The sequence below is a fragment of the Saimiri boliviensis genome, chromosome 7, assembly GCF_048565385.1.
Source record: "Saimiri boliviensis isolate mSaiBol1 chromosome 7, mSaiBol1.pri, whole genome shotgun sequence".
In the NCBI taxonomy this organism is placed as follows: domain Eukaryota; kingdom Metazoa; phylum Chordata; class Mammalia; order Primates; family Cebidae; genus Saimiri; species Saimiri boliviensis.
The window spans coordinates 65,040,314-65,062,772 of NC_133455.1; the positions used below are offsets into that span (position 1 = coordinate 65,040,314).

General features: G+C 57.6%; 2 protein-coding genes across 3 annotated transcripts; both read left to right on the top strand.

The window, feature by feature from the left end:
* The first annotated feature begins 484 nt into the window (after positions 1–484).
* Positions 485–8,877, top strand: AQP2 (aquaporin 2). The gene is made up of 4 exons (XM_003939145.4): positions 485–957; positions 3,787–3,951; positions 4,255–4,335; positions 5,054–8,877. Exons 1-4 carry the CDS (start codon positions 598–600, stop codon positions 5,261–5,263), a joined length of 816 nt encoding a protein of 271 aa, XP_003939194.1. The 5' UTR covers positions 485–597; the 3' UTR covers positions 5,264–8,877.
* Positions 8,878–10,004: 1,127 nt separating this feature from the next.
* LOC101027808 (aquaporin-5) lies at positions 10,005–15,660 on the top strand. Of its 2 annotated transcripts, XM_010349800.3 has the most exons (5): positions 10,005–12,316; positions 13,419–13,583; positions 14,056–14,139; positions 14,595–14,670; positions 14,958–15,147. In XM_010349800.3, the coding sequence occupies exons 1-5, from the start codon at positions 11,561–11,563 to the stop codon at positions 15,044–15,046; spliced, it is 1,170 nt and encodes a 389-aa protein (XP_010348102.3). In that variant the 5' UTR covers positions 10,005–11,560; the 3' UTR covers positions 15,047–15,147. The 2 variants fall into 2 exon arrangements, with proteins under 2 accessions (XP_010348102.3, XP_003939195.2); XM_003939146.4 differs by lacking the exon at positions 14,595–14,670 and having other exon boundaries at positions 10,319–12,316; positions 14,958–15,660.
* The last annotated feature ends 6,799 nt before the right edge of the window (positions 15,661–22,459 follow it).

Genomic DNA, 22,459 nt, shown 5'->3' on the forward strand with positions numbered 1-22,459 from the left:
TGGAGATGTGTTACAAGCCAACCAGTTATTTTCCATCCCTGTGAAGCAGGACTAATTGGAGGCCTGACAGAAGAGCTTCCCAGTCCCCAGAAGGGGCAACGCTGATGCACTCTCTCTCTTAGTTTTGGGTGAGGTGTTGCCCCTGCCTTGGTCAACAGTTGGAGTGAGAGAGAGGGCCACTGGGCACAATCCCCACCAGAGGTTCCCATTCACAAGACCCCGTGGGTGCTGGGGAGGCCCTGGGGCAGCAGACCTGGGGTAACCAAGGGAACAGAGGCGGAAAACTAGGGACGTCAGTCCTTATCTGGAGCTCATTAAATGGGGAACATTAGTCAGCTGTGAAGGCCAAGATGGGGTGATAGGCACGCGGGTGGGCTGGGAAGGGGCACGGGGGCAGAGGCCGCCATGGAGGAGAAGAGGTATTGGCTTCAACAACTCCACCTCCCGGCCACATGCCCAGATCCAGGATGGAAGGACCCTATAAATGCCCATGACCCAGCCTCCCCAGAGGCCTTGAGAAAGGGAGTGAGAGAGAGTGAGAGAGTGCGGGGAGCCTCCTGGCCCTGTGACGGCTGGGCCAGCCACACAGCGCTTAGCATGTGGGAGCTCCGCTCCATAGCATTCTCCAGGGCCGTGTTCGCAGAGTTCCTGGCCACGCTCCTCTTCGTCTTCTTTGGCCTCGGCTCGGCCCTCAACTGGCCACAGGCCCTGCCTTCTGTGCTACAGATTGCCGTCGCATTCGGCCTGGGTATCGGCACCCTGGTACAGGCTCTAGGCCACGTAAGCGGGGCCCACATCAACCCCGCCGTGACTGTGGCCTGCCTAGTAGGCTGCCATGTCTCCTTTCTCCGAGCCACCTTCTACGTGGCTGCCCAGCTGCTGGGGGCTGTGGCCGGGGCCGCTCTGCTCCATGAGATCACACCAGCAGATATCCGTGGGGACCTGGCTGTCAACGCTGTGAGTAGCTACAACTTTGCCATCCACGAGGGGCAGATCCTGGGGAATCCCTTGTAAGGGATGAGATGGGAGGGATGGGCTCTGGGTGAGGTGGGGAGAGAGACGGAGACAGAGGCAGAGAGAGAGGCTGGAGCCAGGACCCCAGCCACCATAGGAGGCTCAGGATAAAAGAAGCAAGGATGCCAGAGCAGAGGCAGGATGCAGACAGACTGCTGGCTTCTTCTGTCCTGAGCGTCATACAGGAAGAGCTGCGTGCGGGTTTCTGTTGGGCTCAATGCCTACATTACAGTGAGGACCAGGCTTTACCTTAGCAGGGGCTGGCGTCCAAAGCAGACATGTTTTCCAAGCTGCAGGAAGCCTTGGAGTGCTCGTCACAGGGTCCTCAAGAGAGAAGAGGGGCCCAGCATTTCTTCTGCCTCAAGGGTGTGCAGGCCCCATGGCAGGTGCCCCTTACCAGCCAGGCACAGACACACCACAGCCCTGCAAGCAGCGATGAGCATTCTCACTCCTCTAAACCCCGAGGACGTCCCTGGAGCCCACGAGTTGGCTGCTGATTACATGATACAGGGGATAACTGGGCCCCGGGGGCTCTTTGGGAGCTGAGGGTGCCACAGTCCCTTCCTCCATATCCCACCCACTTCCTCTCTCAGATCTGTTCGGGGGTGTGAATCCAAGGAGCACGAGAGTGGAGGACTGACCTGTGCCCTCTGCAGATCAACTCTCACTCTGTACCCCCATCCCAAGCCGGGACAGCAAGTGCCTCTTTTGTGCCTCAGTCTCCAGTATTTCTCAGCCTGTTCCATCCCTGGGCCACTGGACAAGAGTCTCAATGTCTCTGATGAGTCCTGCACAATCTCTATGGCCACCCCCTTCTCTGCACAGCTGGCCCTTCCTCATTTTTTTTTTTTTAAACTGAGTCTCACTCTGTTGCCCAGGCTGGAGTGCAATGGTGCAATCTCGGCTCACTGCAACCTCCGCCTCAAGCCATTCTCCTGCCTCAGCCTCCTCAGTAGCTAGTATTATAGGCGTGTGCCACCACACCCAACTAATTTTCAGTAGAGGGTTTCACCATGTTGGTAAGGCTGGTCTCGAACTCCTGACCTCAAGTGAGCCACCACACCTGGCCTCTGTTCTTTAAATAAAAAAATACGATGAGGCTGGGGGCCAAGGGCCAAGGAAAGGCTAGGTGGGCAAGCTGAGGAGTGGACTCATTTTCACTGAGAACAAAATAGTTCCGTTGGCAGCAAGAAGAGGTCTAGTTAGACTGAAAGAGGAGCTTCCTGAGAGCACGGCCAGGAAGTCCTTCTCTAATAGCAGGGCACTGGGAGCACTAAGAGGCCATGGGGAACATGCTGTCCTCCTCCTCCATCATTTCACAGCTGATCGGGGCCCTCAGAAGAGAAAGAGCGGGGAGGTCTCCTCCATGCCGCTTCTCAGCATTTATCACCTTGAGGACCTGGGGAGAACCCTGCCTGGCTGGAATGGGGCAGTGGTGGGACCAAGTTTCCCTGAGGCAAAGGAGAGCCAGAGGACCCTCAAGACCATCCCACGTGTTCCTCTGAGGACGCTGAGAGCCAGCCTGGCCAACAGAAAGTTATCACTGGCATGCACCGGTCCTGTGCCAGGCCAGCCATCATCTCAGCCTTGGTACAACACTATAAGGGAAATTCTGTGATTCCCCCCTATTCTGAGTGGTAAATTGAGGCTCAACAGTCAATTGATCCAAGTCACAGAACCGATAAGCCATTTCCAGTCCTCACACAGTCCTCCAGAATCCATTTGGTTAGCCCATTGCACAGAAGGAGAAATGAGGCCAAATTAAATAGTCCGATGGCAAGTCAGAGGCCTCCAAAGTGTCTGCTTCCAAAGCTCTTTTCACTGTTCTCTAGAGGCACTGCACTGGACAACAGGAGGGACCAAGGGTTCCAACCTGATGTCTCAGGCCAAGGGGTGGGGTTTCAGGGGCTGGGAAAAGAGCGTGGGAGCTGACAGCTGTCAGTGTTGCACCCGGTGCAGGGCCCAGCCCCAGAAGGCAGGGTGTAGGGTACAGGGTGACAAACCCAAGGAGAAATCAGTGCTGGGTGCAGCCCAGTTATGAAATCACCTCTTCACTCAGCTCTGAGTTCTCTCCTTACCCAAGGCAGGGTCTGCTGAGACCATGGGCAGCCGGCATGGGTGTGGAGGCATTGCCTGGCACAGCTCCGGGGTCCTCACCCGAACCTCCAGAGGGTGTGCAGGGAGCAAACCCACAGGGCAAACCTGAGGCCTGAAAGGCGGCGGGGAACAGGCAAGGGTTAGGGAATGAAGTTAGGCTGAACCCAGGGGAAGGGGCACACTAGGACCGTCCCCAGGACCTGAGTCCTTAGACTGCGTCCCAGGGAGCCATTTGACCTCAGGAGGAAAGGCCACGGGCCTCTCATTGCACAGGTTCTGATGGTCTAGAGAGAGAGGAAGGTCTTCCTGCCACCCGGCCCAGAGCTTCCTGTGGCAGTTGAAACCTCTTCCCTTCTTGTTCTTTGGGAAACAGAAATTCCGGATCTCAGCATCCTTCTCCTCTCACACAGCAGGCTCCCAACCTCAGCCCCGAATCCAATGGGCTGCATAGTCGGTTTCCCTACCTCTGGCAGGGGGACCATGGGCGTCCTGGGGGATCACGGGCTGCCTTTGGGCCAGGGCCCAGGAAGAAGGGATCAGTCGTTCCAGCTAAGGTATTCTGGCTCCCAGCCCAGAGGCTCCTCCCTCAGTGCCTCGACTGCAGGGTGGACAGGAAGATGGAGCCCGAGAAGAGAGTGTGCTCAGTGTCCCCCCACCTGCCTACTCTGTCCGCAGCTCAGCAACTCCACGACGGCCGGCCAGGCGGTGACGGTGGAGCTCTTCCTGACGCTGCAGCTGGTGCTCTGCATCTTTGCCTCCACCGATGAGCGCCGTGGAGAGAACCCGGGCACCCCTGCGCTCTCCATAGGCTTCTCCGTGACCCTGGGCCACCTCCTCGGGGTAGGTCACCACCACGGGTTCCAGCCTCCCCGGAGGGACAGACACAGAGACCCCAAGAGGGACACATAGGCAGAACTCTCAAGAGGAACAGGCACCCCATAGGTTTGACTCCCAGATACCCCAGAGGGACAGATATCACTCCAGCCCCAAAAGAATACAGAGCTCTGTAAATAAAACCTGAAGTTAAGTGAGGATAATTGTCCATCACGTGGCTTCCCTTTAGGCTGAGGTCAAGGACTGCAGGGGGGACTTCCTGCCCCGTGCTCACCTCCCTTCTCTCTTTGATTCCACCTCCCACTGCAGATCCACTACACCGGCTGCTCTATGAATCCCGCCCGCTCCCTGGCTCCAGCTGTCGTCACTGGCAAATTTGATGACCACTGGGTAATGGCTGAAACCCCCTGCCCTCCCCTTCCCTCAAAACCCACTTTAGAGGGAGAGCAAGGGCTGGAATCGCGTGGGATGGGGGCTCAGCAGCAGTACCTCAAACCCTCCACACTCCTCCTGGGGGCCTGGGGAGCCTTGGGTTCCACCCCTTGGATCTGATGTCAAAGACTGTTTCCACATCTGTGAATGAGGATGATAACAGCTTACCTCCCTGGCTTCTTGGGAACAGTAAGTGAGGTTGCTGGTGTCACCTAGATAATGCAGTGCCTGGCCCTTAGAACTCTGTGAGTGGTCATATTTATGCTAGCTAACCCTTTATTTTTAGTATTTAGCACTTATCTGGTGCTTAGCATGTGGTGGGCCTTGTTCTGAATGCCTTGCAAATATTAACTCATTCAGTTTTCACAATCACCCTCGGAGGTAGGCATTCTTACAGTGAAAGGAGACTGAGGCACAGAGAGGGCAAGTAACTTGTCGAGGCGCACACAGCATTTAAGTGGTGGAATCAGGATTCACACACAGGCAGTGGCTTCAGAATTCGCACCCTTAACCCCGCAATGACAAGTCTTCCCCAGCAGCTGGCGTTTTCACCGCTAATTACATAAATAAGCATTTTACTAGAATAATGGTGAGGAGGAGGGGTGCGGCCGCAGACTGAGGCTCCGCGTGCCTGCGGAGGCGCGGGAGCCAAGCCACCCTCTCCGCTCGCCTGCAGGTCTTCTGGATCGGACCCCTGGTGGGCGCCGTTCTAGCCTCCCTCCTGTACAACTACGTGCTGTTCCCGCCAGCCAAGAGCTGGTCGGAGCGCCTGGCGGTGCTGAAGGGCCTGGAGCCGGACACCGACTGGGAGGAGCGCGAGGTGCGGCGGCGGCAGTCCGTGGAGCTGCACTCGCCGCAGAGCCTACCGCGGGGCAGCAAGGCCTGAGGGCCGCCCCGATGGAGGCCCGTGGGGCCCAAGGCGGAAGGGCCCACCCCGTCCCTCCTCTCCCCCAGGTCTGAGGTTGACCCCCAGCGCAGAGTCGCTGCTTCCTGGACGTGTACGCGGGAGGCCAGTGCTGTGGGCAGGCAGAGAGGAGGCTGCGGGGTGGGGGAGCCCTGAGCCGGGCAGCTCCCCTGCCCTGAGGCTGTGGACAGCCGGCGGTGGATCCCCCAGCCTTTTGCGGGGAACTGGGAAGTCGGAGGGTTGAGCTAGGGAGGGAGGCAGGTGGGTGGGAAGAGCGAAGATCTGGAGAGCCTGCACCCAGGTGGTGGGTAGGGAGTGTACAGATCCCTGCCTTGGGGGTTCTGGGAACGGTGCAACTGGTTTCACTAGTGTGCGAGTGCTCTGTTCATCCCCGAGTTCTCCTTTGTCCTCACGTGCAGGGTTGTGGGTGCCCCTGAGTGTGAACAGGTTTGCCTGCGTTGGTGCAAGTGTGCACGGCTGGGGACTTCTCACTTCCCCTTGCACCCCTTCCACACCACCATGTCACAGATCCGCTTCCTCTGCAATGGGTGAGTGTGGGTGCCAGTCATCCCCAGGAGAAGCGGAAGAAAGGAAGGAGGACACTTTGAGAAGGCTGAAGGGAGGGTCTTGATTTCCAGCTGCTATCTGGCTCCTCCTGAAAAATTTCCCCCACCTGCAGCGCTGGGCCCCAAGACTTGCCAGGACTTATTGCTGGAGGTAGAGAGGTGTCAACCAGAGACTCCCCTAGAAACACCCTCTGGAAGACCGGGCGCGGTGGCTCCCGCCTGTAATCCAGCACTTTAGGAGGCTGAGGTGGGCAGATCACCCGAGGTCAGGAGTTTGAGACCAGCCTGACCCACATGGAGAAGCCCCGTCTCTATTAAAATACAAAATTAGCTGGGTGTGGTGGCACGTGCCTGTAATCCCAGCTACTCAGAAGGCTGAGGCAGGAGAATCGCCTGAACCTGGGAGGTGGAGGTTGCGGTGAGCCTAGATCACACCATTGCACTCCACCCTGGGCAGCAAGAGCAAAAGCCCGTCTCAAAAGCAAACTAAAGAAAGAAAAAAGGAAGGAAGGAGGGAAGGAAGGAAGGAGGGAGGGAAGGAAAGAAGGACCCTCTGGAAAAAGGAAATCATTGCTGGCCGAAGATTTCCTTTCTGCGGTGAGGGGGAACCTCTCCAAAGAGGAAGCATGAGTGTGCACGGCTGCACATGTCTGTACGATGTGTCTGCCCGGGAACCCCGTCTCCAGGGGTGCCCCAGACCAGAGATTAGCCTCCCACTTCGGCAGAGAAAACAAAAGCCCTTTCTGGGACCCTGGCCTTTGTCTTGGGAGAGGGGGAGATTTGCAACTAGACACTTCTTGAAAGGAGACACTCAAGTTTCTAAAGTGAGCCCTCTTGCCCAGCACATACTTATGGCTGGCTGGGCAAGGCACTCAGGCATGCAACCACAGGCACCAGGCAACACCTGTCCATCACCTATCTCACTCCCCCCATCCTTGGGCAGCGCTCCTCCACCCCAGGAATCTCTGTTCCTTCTGTCCCTGCCTCTCCACAGCCTGTGATTCCCCACTTCTGGCTCCTACCACTAGACAGTTATTGTGGAGAGAGCAGCCTGCCACTCTCAGAACCAGAGAAGGGAAATGACTTCTCCAGGCGGAGGCAGATCTGAGTCTAGAACCCAGGTTTATAAATTTCTAGGCCAGTATGACTGCTGCTCCCAAATGAGATTAACTGGGATTAAGTGAGATGATGCATGTAAAGATGAAGATACTGTGTGAACTGTAATTCTTTTTTTTTCTGAGATGGAGTTTCATTCTTGTTCCCCAGGCTGGAGTGCCATTTCAGCTCACTGCAACCTCCGCCTCCCGGGTTTAAGCGGTTCTCCTGCTTCAGCCTCCCATATAGTTGGGATTACAGGCATGCATCACCTAATTCTGTATTTTTAGTAAAGATGGGGTTTCTCCATGTTGGTCAGGCTGTTCTTGAACTCCTGACCTCAGGTGATCCACCCGCCTTGGCCTCCCAAAGTGCTGGGATTACAGGAGTGAGCCACTGTGCCCGACCATGAACTGTAATTCTTAATACCACTATCATGCATTACTAGGGTAATTTTCTTTATTTCTACTTCCTGGGGGAACGATACAGAGGGAGTCTGATGCTCAGCATCCCTTACCTCCTTTCACTGATGGCCAAAGCAAAGGAGAGTCCGGGGAGCCCACAAGATCCAGGTAGAAGGAGATGGGTTTGGGCTGGCCCCATCATGGCACAGCCTCTTAACCTCTCCTACCCTGAATGTGTGCCCTTTTCTCCCACCTTCTTCCTCCCACCACCCAGCCCCATGCATTCTCTCCCTCCTTCTCCAGCCTGCTGTATAAGTAACATTCGGCTCATACCTTGAGACCCCCCTCTCCATCCTCTCTGTGCCCTCCATGCCTTCAAGTCTTCTGTCTGTATCTATCTCACACTGCATGCACCAAGCACCCACTGTGCACCAGGCACTAAGCTTCTAGCCTCTTTCTCCCTTCTGCTCCCATCCAAGAAAGACAGTGTATAAGGAACATCCCTGCAACTGTGTCCCCTCTCATCTATGCTTTTTATTGTCTTCCCTGACCAAAGCTCTCTTTGAAGTCCAAAAAAGGCTGCCCTGGGCCATCTGTGCTATGGAGAGGACTCTCCCAAACCCCCAACAGCTAGTGACAGCTACTTGGCCTCACTACCAGAAGCGGGGTGGAGTCAGAAACCAAAGTGACCTCCAGAGCTGTCCTCCTGGCACCTGAGTGTCCTTGCTCTAGAGCTTCAAAGGCAGCAAGGCAGTGAGCTATGAGCCCAGCATGGATGTCTCTCAGGCACCTCGTCCCCACTCTACCTCACCCCAGCAAACTTCTCTAGAAGAAGCCAAGAATTTGTCTGTATGTCTGTTTCACTTCTTGGATTGCATCTCCCTGAAAACTAAATGTGAAATCCCTGCCACTTCCAGCCTCGATTGCACGGATTGGGGTCAGAGGTCAAAAAAGGATTCCACGTGATGGAACTCCAAGGGTGGAGGGAAACTGGCAGTTCCTGGGGATCCCTTGCTGTGCTGGGTGCCTTGCATGCACTGGCTCATCTAATCTTCCTAAGACTTCAGCTAGGTTAGGGAAGGACACTGTCTTGCAGTGGACAGAGAGCCTTGGCGGGGGCAGCGGGGTAGAGAGGACAAAGAACATGGGGCTGGATTCTGCCCTTGAAGACCACTGGGTCAGGAGGAGAACGGAGATCACACACACCAAACCAGACAGAGGCAGGGCAGCATGGAGGCAGGTGAACAGACCACCAGGTCCCCAGGCTGGGGACAGAAGGTTCTGAGCTGTCCCGTACTCCCACTTTGTGCCAAATGACTTTGCACCTGCAGTTGGTGCTTCCATGTTGTTTTGTATCTTTAAGCTGTGATGCTGTCTATACACAATACCTCCCAGCTAGACTGTAAGCCCTTTGGGGACAGGGCTCCTTCCAGTTCTTAGATGGCATTCTCCTATCTACCCTTCCTTCAACTGTTTTACCTAGCACAGTGCTCTGCATGTAAGCACTCAATAAACGCGCATTTGCCAGTAAGTACTGGGAGTGGTCAATATAAATACAGTCCAAGGTACCAGAAGACAGGCAGAGCTCCCTACCATTTCTACCCCAGCCCTCAGCTTCCCCCAGGGAATCTAGAGGTCCCTATATCAGGAGAGGAGGGGAAAGGCTCTCCCTGAGATATTCAAATTTCCCCTGCTACAAATGGGGTGACCCATCTCTCAGCCCAGAAGGGTCCCAGGCATTCCTCTGGAGCTGGCAGGGCAGGGCCTGTCTGCTCAGGCAAAGATAATTCCAAGGCATAACAGGAGTTTCTTGTGATGACTTGGGGACAGAGGGACCCTAGTGGTTAGCGAGATGGAAGAGCCTCAGACACAAGCCTAGGAAACAGAATCGGCTGTCCCGTGTGTGTAACCTTGACAGATCAAATCTCCTCCTTTGACCTCGCCAGGCCCCTTCCTGGTGACCAAGTCTGTTTGGCGACCTGTGGTGCCCATCTCAGGTCACTGTGTGACCCTAGGCAAGTGATCTCTGAGTCTGGGTTTTTTCACGGGTAGCTTGGAATCAAATCACACAGTGGAGGCCAACTATAACTTTGTAGATTATATTCTGAATCTCTGAAATGGCAAGTACAAGATCTTGGCCTTAACAGTCACTCATTAGCTGCAAAGGACTGAGCTCAAATCCCCAGGTGGGACCTTCCCCCTGTGGCCCAGCCTCTTGTGAGCACTCCTGATTCCTTTCACTCCAAGACGCTGGAGTTTGAGACCTGTGGACTCGTGAAGACAGTGCCTGGGGACAGAGGATAAGAAAGCAAGTGGGTGAGGACTGGAGGCAAGCTCCGCAGAGAAGGAGCCTGGACCCCAGTGGCCTCTGAGGTCATTAGGGTCATTGCCCAACCAAAGCCCCAAGCCCAGCAGAAAATCCTGCATACAACTGGTGCGATGGAGGCAGAGCACAGGGACCCATGGAAGAAAGGACAGACAGACCTCCAGCCTTAAGAGGAGAGACTTGGGGGAGGAGCTGTTCTAGCAGGAAATGCCACAGGTGAGCAGGAACAATAGTGGGGTTTCTTTGGCCTTTGTTTTCTTTGGCATCTTTGCTGCCACGGAGCCCAAAGCCCGCTCCTCCAAGCCCTTGGCATTCCTTCAGGCTCCTCCCCTCTGCCCTGCCTGACAGACTGACAGAGGAGGCACCTGTTCTCTCCTTCCACTGCACCCTCAGGCTGGACTCTTCCCCCAGCTTAGTGCCACACTAAACCCTCAAGGGGCTTTTAAAATTAACAGTCACAACATAAGGAGACTTTACGGGGCCTTATTCTGTGCCAAGCACTGTGCTAAGAGATCTCTAGCACATGTGGGGATGGAGGTCTTTAATGCAGCTCCTCTCCTGGGAGCCTGAGGGTGGGTCCTCCCCCTCTCTCTAAGCCCTGGAGAGTCCTCCAACCTCATTCCCCACATGCCCGACCTGGAGTGGGTAGGGAGAGGGAGAGGAGAGGTATGGGAGGCCCAGCAGGTCACAGAGAGGCTACAAGCTCGGAGAGAAGGGGGATGGGAACTGGAAGAAAGTGTCACCCAGACCAGGGGTAGAAGGACTTGACTCTGGGGAAACTGAAAAAGACCACGTGTAAGAGAGAGGCATGGAAAATGAGGTAGAAACAGACAGAAACAAAGAAAGGCACACAAATTAAAAGAGGCAGAGGAAAAGTGAAAACAGCCAGGAGACAGAAACTGCAAGATGAGAGAAATGAATAGAGAGAAAAAGACAGAGAGGCTAAGACAGCAAAAGGCAAGAAGAAAAAAAACCAAGATGAGAAAGTGTGAGAGACAGAGAGAGGTGGAGAACAGAGAGAGGCTGAAATGAGAACGAGACCAACGAAGAGACGAAGAGGAAGAGGCTGGCAGAGGGAGAAGGACAGAGAGACTAAAGACAGAGACAGTGAGAGCGAGAGAGTTTTGCAAAAGACTGTCAGAAACAGAGATTTCGAGGGGAGAGAGACCAAGACCAAGTGAGGGTTTGAAGGAGGCTGACGGGAGGAGGAGGAAGAGAAGGAGAGTCTTAGATCCAGGGTGAGGGGCTTCTGGCAGGGAGAGGGGAGACGCCAAGGCCGCGCTTGGGAGGTCAGTGGTGCGCCTCTATCTACCCTCCCTGCTCCCCGGCTCCCCCCTCCCGCCCCCCGTCTCAGCCCCATCCCTGTCCCGTTGACAAGGGGAACCCCGGCCGGGTAGAGGGCGCCTCCGGGATTCCGTTGCCTAGTCCAGGTACTACTCAGCTACCGGGCGTCGAGGATTGCGAAGCGCCGGGCAGACTGGCACGGTGCCCACTTTTCCCAGAACGCCAGCTTTCCAAGTCCAGAAGCTTGCCCGGCCGGCCCGGCCCGGGAGTGACCCACGACGGCCAGACCGCCCTGCAGGACCCAGCCCGGCCGCCCGCCCCCGCCGCCGGCGGTCAGGGAAGTGAGCCGCACAGACCTGCTGGAAGAGCATCACTCTGACCCAGCCGGTGGTGAGGCGGGTCAGGATGCTCCGGTCGCAGGAGGAAAAGGAGGAGTTGGACCAAGGGCCTGAAGAGAAGAAAAGGGGAAGCCCGCGGAGTGCGGAAAAGGCCGCGAAGCTAGAAGCTCAGAGGTCGGAGACTACCGCCGGAACCGAGCCCAGTCTCCCAGGGAGTCCGGGGCGCACCGCACGGAGGAGAGCGCGGGAGCCAACCTGGGCGCATCATGCGCAGGGCCCGGGCCTCGGGGCCGGTCTACACCGCCGCCTGGGTCACGTGGCCCGGCCGGGGGGCGGGGGTCGCGCCGGGACTGCGCTTGGCGGCAGAGAGCGACGGGCCCGCGGCGGCCTCGAGCTTCCCAACCCGCGCGCCGCGCTGGCCCCCGAGCGTGGGAGCCGCCCCCTGCCCCCCCGCGCCCGCCCCGCGCCCGACCGCCCGCCCCCTATATAGTGCGCCCCTGCAGGGCCCGCGCCAGGCCGCCAGCCTCCGAGTGGGCGCGGGACAGCGCGCAGCGCCCCGCAGCGAGGCGCCCGCCCCTGTCGCCCCCACTTCCAGCGCCGCCTGCGACCCCACGGGCGCCCCACGCCGCGGCAGCAGCCGCCGGGCCCCCGCAGCCACCATGAAGAAGGAGGTGTGCTCCGTGGCCTTCCTCAAGGCCGTGTTCGCGGAGTTCTTGGCCACCCTCATCTTCGTCTTCTTCGGCCTGGGTTCGGCCCTCAAGTGGCCGTCAGCGCTGCCCACCATCCTGCAGATCTCGCTGGCCTTTGGCCTGGCCATAGGCACGCTGGTCCAAGCCCTGGGGCCAGTGAGCGGCGGCCACATCAACCCCGCCGTCACCCTGGCCCTCTTGGTGGGCAACCAGATCTCGCTGCTCCGGGCTTTATTCTACGTGGTGGCCCAGCTGGTGGGCGCCATTGCGGGGGCTGGCATCCTCTACGGGTTGGCACCTCTCAATGCCCGGGGCAATCTGGCCGTCAACGCGGTGAGTGCCCTGATGAGGTGGGAGCCGGGACCCTGGGGTGGGCTCAGGACCACCTTGGAAAGAAGGGGTGGCACAGAGTGGGCCCGCTCACACCCTTCACCAGGAAGGCAAGAGCCTCCCGAGGCCAGGAAGGCGGCTCTCCAGGCCGATGTGTGGCCCCTTCCTGCCCACCTCCTCTTCCCCTCCTTTCATGCTGGCCCACCCTGGCCTCTCTCCAATGCCTGCTGCCCCTCCTCTCCTGCTGGAAACTTCTGCCTCCTCTTGTCTCACCTCTGAGCTGCGCCTTCCTCCTGAGCCCCTCACCTCTCCCATCTGCTCCTCAGTGGAGGGGTTGAGTGGAACCACCAGCGAGAAGCCGGCTGTAATTTCGGCTTTGGTGACCCTGGCCTGCCTGTGCTTCACTGTTCCCAGCCCCTTCATGGGGATGCTGTGCCTGCCACAGCAGTGTCGAGGGGCTGACATTTAGAAACCGTAGCTAGAAATCCCCTCATGTGGTGCCAGTGCAGAGTGCTCTCTGTTGAGTATTGGTCCCACTTTCTCCAACCCGTGCTCCTCCCCCACACCCTCGCCCCCACCACCCTCCCACCTCCTGCAGCCCCAGACTCAGCCCCCACCCCAATGCAAACTGGCTTCATTAATCAAACACAGAGGAGGATTTGCTCGGCCATTGTGAAGCCGTGAGTCAGCCACACTGGAGAGACGGGTTTAAAGTTGGCACTGGCATGGGGCCAGACATGGGCAGGAGGCTGGGATGGGGGTATGAGGTAGGCAAACCGGGCAGCTGCCCACAGGATGGAAGGTAAATGCCAGCTTGTGGGGACTGGGGGGTTGGTCAGAGCCGTTGATAGGACCGTGTCCAGGAAAAGCTCCCCTGACACTCTGTGCTTTGGCTGCAGGCCTGAGCTTCAAGCCTGTGCAAACTGAAATGTATAGTGTCTTTGACAAATGGCTCTGCTGGGGTGATGTCCATGGGGCTTGGCTTCCAGGTGCCGAGGTGCTCTGAGTGCTCCTAGTGCTCCTGGAGGCCAAAAGCCCTGCTCCCCAAGCCCCTGGCTAGACAGCCAGAAGGTGGCCGGAGTCCTAACCCACCGTCCCCTTGCAGCTCAATAACAACACGACACCGGGTCAGGCCACGGCAGTGGAGCTGATTCTCACCTTCCAGCTGGCACTCTGCATCTTCGCCTCCACTGACTCCCGCCGCACCAGCCCTGTGGGCTCTCCAGCCCTATCCATTGGCCTGTCTGTCACCCTGGGTCACCTTGTTGGGGTGAGCAGTGCTGACACTGGGCTGGGGTGAGGGTGGGGGTAGGCTCTGGAGGCAAATAATGGAGCCCCAGAGGGGAGCCCACTTCAGATTGATGAGTTCAGCAGAGTTTAAGGCCTAGATTTAGGGGTGCTGGACTCTGGTCCTACCGGGCCAGATCTGGGGGGATCAATTCCAGCAGAATTGATCCCCCAAAACCTCTGGGCTGAGGAAAGATGGGAGTAAGTGGGAGGTGGGATAGGGCAGGAGTCAAACCCCTGCTCAGAGCAGAGAAGAGAGGAGGGTGTAGTTAAGAGTCCATGGTTAAAGGGGCAGCTGGGATCCTTGGAAGGAGAGGTTGCCAGCCCAGCAATCCGGGGACCTGAGTTTGAGAGCTGGCTGAGCCCCTGGACTGCGATGTGACCTGGGAGAGTCCAGGTCCTGTGGGAGCGGGCCCGGGTGTTGCCTTTCTCTCCACCACCCTGTCTCTATCCAGATCTACTTCACTGGCTGCTCCATGAACCCAGCCCGCTCTTTCGGCCCTGCAGTGGTCATGAATCGGTTCAGCCCAGTTCACTGGGTGAGTCTGTCCCCTCCCCTGGCTCCCCAGAAATGAGCTCCTGGAGACCCAGCAGTGGCAGCTCAGAGCTCACCAGGGCTTCTGGATGCTGCAGGCCGAGAGCTTGGGGGTGAGCCAGGGAGGGTGGTTGAGAGAGCAAGGGACACAGTAGGGGATGGGATTCGGCCAGAGGGGCAGAGGTGGCTTTGCATGCTGGGCAGACTGGGGACAGGGAGTATCAGTGTCTGTCTCCTCAGAGAAGAGGCTCTGTACTGAACCTAGAGGTGCAGGGGGCTCTGTGTCAATTCCCTTGAGCATCTCTCTGGTGTCTGTCCCTCTGGGCGTCTGTGTGCTGGTCCTCTCTGATGTTTTATTGATCTGTCCCTGTTGAGGCAGTTGGAAGTCTTCCTGTGGGTCTGTTCCTGTGGACAATCTGTCTGCCACCTCCTTTGAGAGCTCATGGTTACTCTCTCCAGGGTCTGTTTCTGTCCCTATGTGGAGGGGAGAGGCGCTCTGTTCATCTCTCTGAGGACCCACGTGTCCCCTCTGAAGGTTTATTTGTTTCTCTTTAGGGTGTGGTTGGAGGGGGTCTGTCCCTCTGGGAATCTGTCTGCCTTCTTTGAGGCTCTGGGTGTCTGGGGTCCATGTCTCTGTCCCTGAGAGTGGTGTGTCAGTATATCCATCCCCAAGGGGGGAGGAAGGCTTTCTCCCTGGAGGTCTGGAAGTCTGCATGTCTGTCTCCTCCCGGGGTCCACAGGTCTGTCCTCGGTGGGGTATGGGGGCGTCTCATCTCTGAGGTCTGGAGCTCAGCGCCCTGAACCCTACCCTGTCTCCACCAGGTTTTCTGGGTAGGGCCCATCGTGGGGGCGGTCCTGGCTGCCATCCTCTACTTCTACCTGCTGTTCCCCAACTCCCTGAGCCTGAGTGAGCGTGTGGCCATCTTCAAGGGCACATATGAGCCTGACGAGGACTGGGAGGAGCAGCGGGAGGAGCGCAAGAAGACCATGGAACTGACCGCCCGCTGACCAGTGGCAGGCAGGGGCAAGCCCCTCAGCCCCTGAGCCAAGGCGGGCAAAAAGAAAAAGTATCTAACACAACACTTCCTTTTGGCACAGCCGGTCCTCTTGGCTGGGGAGGAGGTGCTGGCCCCCCTGGCTGCACAGTTAGAGAGGCGAGAAGGAACCCATGATGGGACTCCTGGGGCAGGGGCCAGGGGCTGGGGTCTGCTGGGGACAGGTCTGAGGTCTGGGAGAGGCCAGACCTCAGAGATTGTGAACGCAGTGCCAAGCTCACAGGCTGCAAGGGCCAGGCCACAAAAGGGTGAGCCTGCAGCCTGCATCCCCCACCTTCCCTAACCGCTCCTCAAGAGCTGAAGGGATCCCAGCCCCTCGGTGGGCAGAGGCAGACCCTCCCCAGAGCTCCTTAGGAAGAAGACACACTGGTTCACTGAATGCTGCCTTATTTATTTCTGGTGAGGATGCATGGTGTGGGGCTGCTGGTGTTTGGAGTGGGGGCTTCCCAATAAATCACTGATACGTTCTACCTCTGTCTGTCCCCAGAGTGCCTTGAGACACTCTGGCCCATTGTCTCTCCTCTTTGTCATCCCACATCCTCCATCACGATCTCTACAGGGTACCAGGGGACCTCAGGACAAGTGCTCTGTGGCGAGAAAGGGAGGCACAGGCCAGGGGCGGCCCAGAGAATCCAAGAGATGAGGACAGAGCAGGAGAGACCGAGCAAGAGAAGATCGAATGTCAAAATAGAGCTAGAGGCCAGGAAGGAGGGTCCTCACCGCAGTCACCCTCCACCCCTCCCCCTCAGCTGTGTCAAGTCCCTGCCACTTGAGGAGAGCTGGGCTGACACTCGAGGGCAGTGCCAGGGTGTGGCAGGCAGAGTGGAGGAGGAGTGAGTCAACCGCGGCCCCTCGAGATGCCAAGGGGGTGACCAGCCAGGTTCTGTCGCAGCCCTGGGCTCCTTTCTCTGCACCTTGATGTTTCAAAAAGGTGCCCTGTTGGGAGCCTGTACTCAGAGGGAGCAGCCCTCTGTCACCCCCAGAAGCCACATGTGGCACAGCTCTTTTCCAGGGCTTCTCTCTCCTGCCTCTGCCCACCAGTGTCCCCACCGTCCTCTCCTCTGGGCCTGGAGCTCTGCCCTAGTCTGCTCTTGTCCCGCTGTCACTGATACTCTTTAGGTAAACTCCTTAAGCTCTCAGGGCCTCCATCTCTTCATCTGTAAAGTGGGGAGAAAATGTCACTTTCCTCACAAGGTAGTTGTGGAGACCGGATGAGGCCATTCGATGCCCCGGCCTGGCCAGCTTTTTGTGCCGCAAAGGCAGAGGTCACACAGTGAACAGCTCCGCACAGCCCAGCTTCGCAGTGAGCCCAGCCTGGAGTCCGGTAACCCACATTCCAACCTGGCTGCGCAACTTGGGGCAACATAAGCTCTCTGAGCTGTAGGGACCTCATCTGCAAAACAGCCATACTTTTGCCAACCTGATGCGCCTGAGGAGAAAATGAGACCATGCCTGGAGGTGAACCGTTTGTGCAAACGGCCAGGCACCTTGGAGTGCTCATTAAAGTCGTGTGAAAAGAAACTCGCACGTACCTGCCTCATCTGGGGTCCCAGCCACATGCTTCTGCCCTCCTAGGGGTGTCTGGACCTGAGCGCCTGTCCAGCGGGGCCGGGAAACGGACTAGAAGGGGTGGGGGAAGCTGTTGGTTTGGGCAGCGGAGGGCCAGTCCCAGGGGCTGGGGTGAGGAGCGGCAGACTCCCCCCCCCCCCCCCCGGCCCGCAGCCTCCTCCACACTTAGAGTCTAAGCATCTACAAGTGGGAGCTCAGCCACTCATGCCCGGGCAGGAGGCTTACAGTAAACAGCACGTGGCAGTGCGTGTGAGAATCCCGGGAGCCCAGGGAAGGAGCCGCCCCGACCCCACTGCGCCCCTTCCCACTTCTTCCAACCTGCCCCAGGCTGGGGGAGCCTGGCCGCAAGTGCCAGATCTGGCCAGCAGGGGGCGAACTCGTCCACCGAATCTACAGCGTGGCGCTTCCTCTACCACAAGTCCTGGGTCTGGGCTCCACCAGATGGGGGTGGGGTGGAGAACACAAGGAATCTCTCAGACTTGGGTCCCCTGGGGCCACCTTGAGGCATCCTATCCCAATGCAACCCCGCCCGACTATCCGGGAGGGGCGCAGAAGACAGGGGAGCCCTTCTCCGCTCAGTCTCCAGGAGACAGGTACAGACACAGCCATGACCGGGAGGCTGGGCTCTCCCTCCAGCCCAGTGGGGACCACAACAGGGTGGACGGTGGACTCTTAGGAGACAGACCCGCGGGTGTGGGCGAGGCACCCAGTCAGAGGGGGCTACTGGCCCTGAGCTTCCTGCAGGTTGCCTCGCCCGGCGTCGAGCGAGCGTCCACCTAGGGCTAGGGGCTAACCAGCGCCGTGGTTGGGCCGTGTGGCCAGCAGGGGTCGCTGTGTCCTCGTGTCGGATCTTGCAGGAGCGGCAGGTCTGCGAGTTCACAAAGCCCCGTGCACACACGCGTGCACGCACACACTGACCCCACACAGCTCCGGGGCTCCCACACACTGACCTTGTCATACCCGAGGGCTGCATCTTCCGGGTGTGTGGGTCCCTTTCCCTGTGCACGCTCACTCGAGTGTGCAGAGCACATCAGCCCTCCTCCAGCATTCGCCCACAGCGCCACCGCGGGCCCTGACCTATGATCCTGGCTCCGCGGATTCTTAGAGGCATACCTGTGTGCCGTCCAATGCAAGCACACACATCACCTCTGCTGCAGCTAAAGATGGAACCCAGGGAGAGTCTGGATTCTCCTGTGGGAGGCTCCCTTCCTCTTTCTCCCCCTCTTCGTCTCCCCAGGGGCTGCCAGTTCTCACCAGCTGGGACGAGTTGATTTGGGGACAGATGGAAGAGGCCTGGGAGGAGAGGTGGAGAGCAGACTGAGGGCTGGCTGTTGAGATGGGTGAAAAGGAGCATGGATGGCTGGGAGGACCGGGTCTCTCTGCTCCTCTTGGCCTCAGCTTCCTCCTTCATCACACGTGGATGAGGACATCAGATCTCTTGACCTTTCCAGGTTTTGTGTGGTGAAATGAGGCATGGGAAGTCACCTGGAATCCCTTCACCATCAATTTGTGTTCTCCCTCCTCCTCTCTCCTGGTACCTTCCTCCTTCCCCTCGCCTTTCCCCCCTTAGCTTCCCCAATCTCTGATAGGACCTCAGTCAGAGCTGCATGGACAGGCAGCCCTAGACAGCCCTAGACAGCCAGATACGGAGCCTTGACAAAAGGGTTTTGAGCATGAGTGAGCTTAGAGCTTGGGACTAGAGCCCAGCGCTGGCTGGGTCCTGGCAGGTGCTGGTCAGGGCAGGAAGCCAGGCCTGAAGCAAGCCCTGATCAATGCCCACCTGGCCTCAGGAGGTGAAGGGCCTTGTCCCAGGCCAGGCAGAGGTCAGGAGGTTCAGCCCCAGGCTAGCTGGGGACAAGGGCTGCCGCTGCACTTAGTGCTGTCAGGCTCCAGGGCCCAGGGCAAGTGCTAAGGTGCCTGTCCTGGAACAGCCGTGCAGCCCCGTCCCCACAGCTGTGTCACGGCAGGGGCGGGAAGCTGCAACCCTAATCATTCACGTTTTCTATATGGAGGCCCTCTCCTAGGCGTCAGCACATTTACTGTAACTACACCCGGGGCAGAGGGACCTGTTAGCACTATCCCCGCTGTGTAAATGAGGATGTTGAGGTTAAGCTACTGCTTGGGCTGCAGTACACATGGCAGTGTTCACAATGCTTTCACTCACCACCTCAGCAGCTCTCGACAGAGACGGGTTACTGCCACTTGGCACCTGTTTAACAAGGGTAGAAACTGAGGCTCGGTCAGATGAAAAAACTGGTAAGTGCCTGTCCACCAAACCCTCTACTGGCCCCATCCGAGATGAGGAAAGGAGACAAATGCCCTTGAGGCACTTGGGACAGCCCCCAGCTAGGGACCCCCTTGCCAGGGAGGAACTGTGCCCGCGCTGCCCCCACAACCATGCCCTGTCATCCCTCGAGCATTTCTTGAATGAGTCCTCTATGTTGGACAGGGATGGAGTCTATGCTGGAACAGTGGAGGCATTGAGGAGGCCGAGGCCACAACCAGCCCCTGGCTTTGCTCAAGCCCTGCTTCTCTAAGAAGCTTGCCCTGATTCTTCTGGAGAGGGAAATCAGGGCAGGCTTCACAGAGGAATTGCACTTGAGCAAAGTCTTGAGAGACAAAAAGGAGAGGCATCCAAACTCCACAGCAAACAGCTCGTTCTGGGGAACTAGGTTTGGGCTGGCTGGAGTAGAGGGTGCAGGGTGGGCAGTGGCAGGGGGGAGCCTTCCCTGGACGTTAAACATGGATATTCAGACCTTAGCCTGCGGCAGTGGGGAGCCATTGAAAGTTTTTGAGCAGAGGAGTAACATGATGAGCTTTGCATTTTGGAAGGATCTCTCTGACAGTGAGTGGAGAGGAGAGCAGCGTGGAAGGGCACAGATGTGCAGTGCAGTCTAAGGGCCCAGGAAGGAGGCCGATGCAGTCGTCCTGGAGAGATGATAAGGCTGCACTGGGCCAGTGGTAGCGGGGGATGGAAAGAGGTGTCACATGTGAGAGAGATCTACCAGGAACCCGGTCAGCTGTTTGCTGTGGGCTGGGGGAAGGCAGGCACCGGATGATTCCCGTGTTCTGGCCTCGGCAACTGAGTAAGAGCGGGGTGAGGAGGAGCAGGCTGGAGGGTCCAGTGAGAGGTGAGTAGGTCTGGAGTTCAGGAGAAAGGTCTGGGCCAGAGGCAGTGCTGAGAGTCAACAGGGTACAAAGGCCACAGGTGGGAACAGGGCTACCCAGGCACACTCATCAGGAGCGACAAGGCCTGGGCTTAAGGATCAGCAGAAGAGGAGCCAGCCATGGAGGCAGAGATGCCCTCACAGAGGTGGGGGTACAGCCAGGAGATGCCTGTGCCTCAAAGGCTGGGCAAAAGAGGCATCAGGAGGGAGAGGGCCGGCAGCCCAGGCGCCACAGCGGGCTGGAGAGGAGATCGTGCTGCCTTTTGCCAGAACCGTTTCAGTAGCGGGGGGCCGGGGGCTACTGGGTAGTGGATGGGTGACTGGAACCTTGACTCCAAACGATCATCTTCCACTGCTCCGCGACTACACAGGCACATTTATAGGGAAGAAGTCAGGAGAAGCGGAGGTCTGAAAGCCACAGGTGAGAGTGGGAATGGCCAAGAGAGGGCCCCAGTCACTCAAGTGAGCCAGAAATCCAAGGAGGGTCCCCGGACCCCGACTTGTACACCTGAGAAGGGCTGCCTCTACTTCAAGGCCACAGGGCAGCTGGTGAGGGCATGGGGCAGCTGCAGGTGAGTTTGGCTGGGAGGAAAGACGGGAAGAAGTTTTGCCTGGTAGGTTGGCTTTCTAGTTTGGGTGGGAGGCAAGGTTGGGTGCTCTGCTAAGAGAAAGCCAGAGTGAGCCGAGTACTTGAAGAGAGTGGGGGAGGTTTAAAGAATCGGGGAGAGCTGCAGAAGGATTGCTGAGCAGAGCTGCGATCCCCACTGAGGCAAGAGACCGTGAGCTTGTCATGGCAGCAGTCTGCGCGGCTGGGCGAGTTTCTCCAGCAGTGCTCAGCAGTGCAGATGCAGGGCAGAGAGCCGTGGAAGAGGATGAGAACAGACACACGCAGCAGGGCCGGGGTGGAGAGGACAGGGAGCCAGGACGGTGGGGCACTAGCAAGAGCCTGCTCAGGGTGAGATCCCAGAGGTTCCCTGGAGAGGACAGGGTGAAGCCGAGACAGCGGGGAGAACAGAAGGGAATAGGTGAGGAATTTTACTGGGACTCAGACAGGGATTGGGGAGGAATAGAGCCTGGGTTCCAGAGTTGAGATGTTTCTCTTGAAAATATCAGAAGGCCCAGTCCCAGGAAGGGGAAGGTCTGAGGCTGAAATAGAGCAGACATAGTCATCTGACCCAGGAAGTCAAGAAGGTTTTTTTTGTTTGTTTGTTTGTTTGTTTGTTTTTTCATTTAATATGGAGTTTTGCTCTTGCTGCCCAGGCTGGTGTGCAGTGGCATGATCTCGGCTCACTGCAACCTCCACCTCCTGGTTCAATCAATTCTCCTGCCTAGCCTCCTGAGTGGCTGGGATTACAGGCACCTGCCACCATACCTGGCTAATTTTGTATTTTTAGTGGAGCCGGGGTTTCTCTACATTGGTCAGGCTGGTCTCAAACTCCCAACCTCAGGTGATCCACCTGCCTTGGCCTCCCAAAGTGTTGGGATGGCTCACAAGCGTGAGCCACTGCACCTGACAAGAAGTTTTTATTCATTCATTCAACAAATATTTATTGGGCATTTACTATGCCAGTCTCTGTGCAAGACACTACATGTAGGGGTGAACAAAACTTGGTTCCTGACCCCTAAGGCCTCCCCGCCCTGCCTCACTGGGGAGATACATTCACACCATGACAGCACCCTGTGGTGACTGCAGTGTGGGAGAATGCCAACGTATGGTGGGAGCACGCAGAGGGGTCCCCACCCAGGAAAGGAGCAAGCAATGTCAAAGCTGAGCCTTTGGGGTGGGAGTTACCCAAGCAAACGGAGTGCAAGGGATCTCCAAGAAGAGGAGAGAGTGTTCTCCGAGGAGAGGTCAGTAGGAGTATGCATTTGGTAAAACCTGAGGGTAACAGAGTGGGGAGAGGCAAGGCAGAGCAGCAGGGTCCCTGAAGGCAGGCACCGAGCTTCCAGAGGGAGGCTTGGAAGGGATGTTAGCAGGGGAGCAGCATGATCAGATTTGCATTTCAGCACTCAGGCTGCAGTATGGAAAATTGATTGGAGCGGAGCAAGGGAGCAGACAGAGACTGGTTAAAGGCTGCGGGGGGCGGGCAGGGGTGGCAAAAAGAGGGTACAGTCAAGAGATATTTAGGATTCAAAATCAGCAGGACTTGATGCTTCTCCTGGATGGGGGAAGGAGGGAGGAAAGGGTCAAGGATGCTTCTCAGATGCCACCAGCTGAGCTGGAGAAAACAAGAGAAGCACATGGGGTGGTTGCAGGGGTGGGGTGCCAGGAGAGAGGGGGATCTCATCTTGAGACAGATTGCATTTGAGGAGGCTGAGAACAACCAGGAGACATCTGTGGGCAGGTACATACGCCAGGGATGAGGTCAGGGCACTCAGCTGTGGTTCAGAGGGGAAGATTATTATTTTAACAGCTTGACAGACTCTTCTTAGGGAGGAATACTCTTGTTTGAGAAAATACCTTGCTACCTGCTAGAGTTAAAAAGGGAAACCTAAGGCCGGGCACGGTGGCTCACGCCTGTACTCTCAGCAC

Excerpts from the sequence above, each read along its gene's own strand:
- AQP2 (XM_003939145.4), top strand. The coding sequence starts at position 598 with ATGTGGGAGCTCCGCTCCATAGCATTCTCCAGGGCCGTGTTCGCAGAG. Across the intron at positions 958-3,786 it reads GGGACCTGGCTGTCAACGCT|CTCAGCAACTCCACGACGGC; the intron begins GTGAGTAGCTAC and ends CTCTGTCCGCAG. Across the intron at positions 3,952-4,254 it reads CCCTGGGCCACCTCCTCGGG|ATCCACTACACCGGCTGCTC; the intron begins GTAGGTCACCAC and ends CTCCCACTGCAG.
- LOC101027808 (XM_003939146.4), top strand. The coding sequence starts at position 11,561 with ATGCGCAGGGCCCGGGCCTCGGGGCCGGTCTACACCGCCGCCTGGGTC. Across the intron at positions 13,584-14,055 it reads CCCTGGGTCACCTTGTTGGG|ATCTACTTCACTGGCTGCTC; the intron begins GTGAGCAGTGCT and ends GTCTCTATCCAG. Across the intron at positions 14,140-14,957 it reads GGTTCAGCCCAGTTCACTGG|GTTTTCTGGGTAGGGCCCAT; the intron begins GTGAGTCTGTCC and ends TGTCTCCACCAG.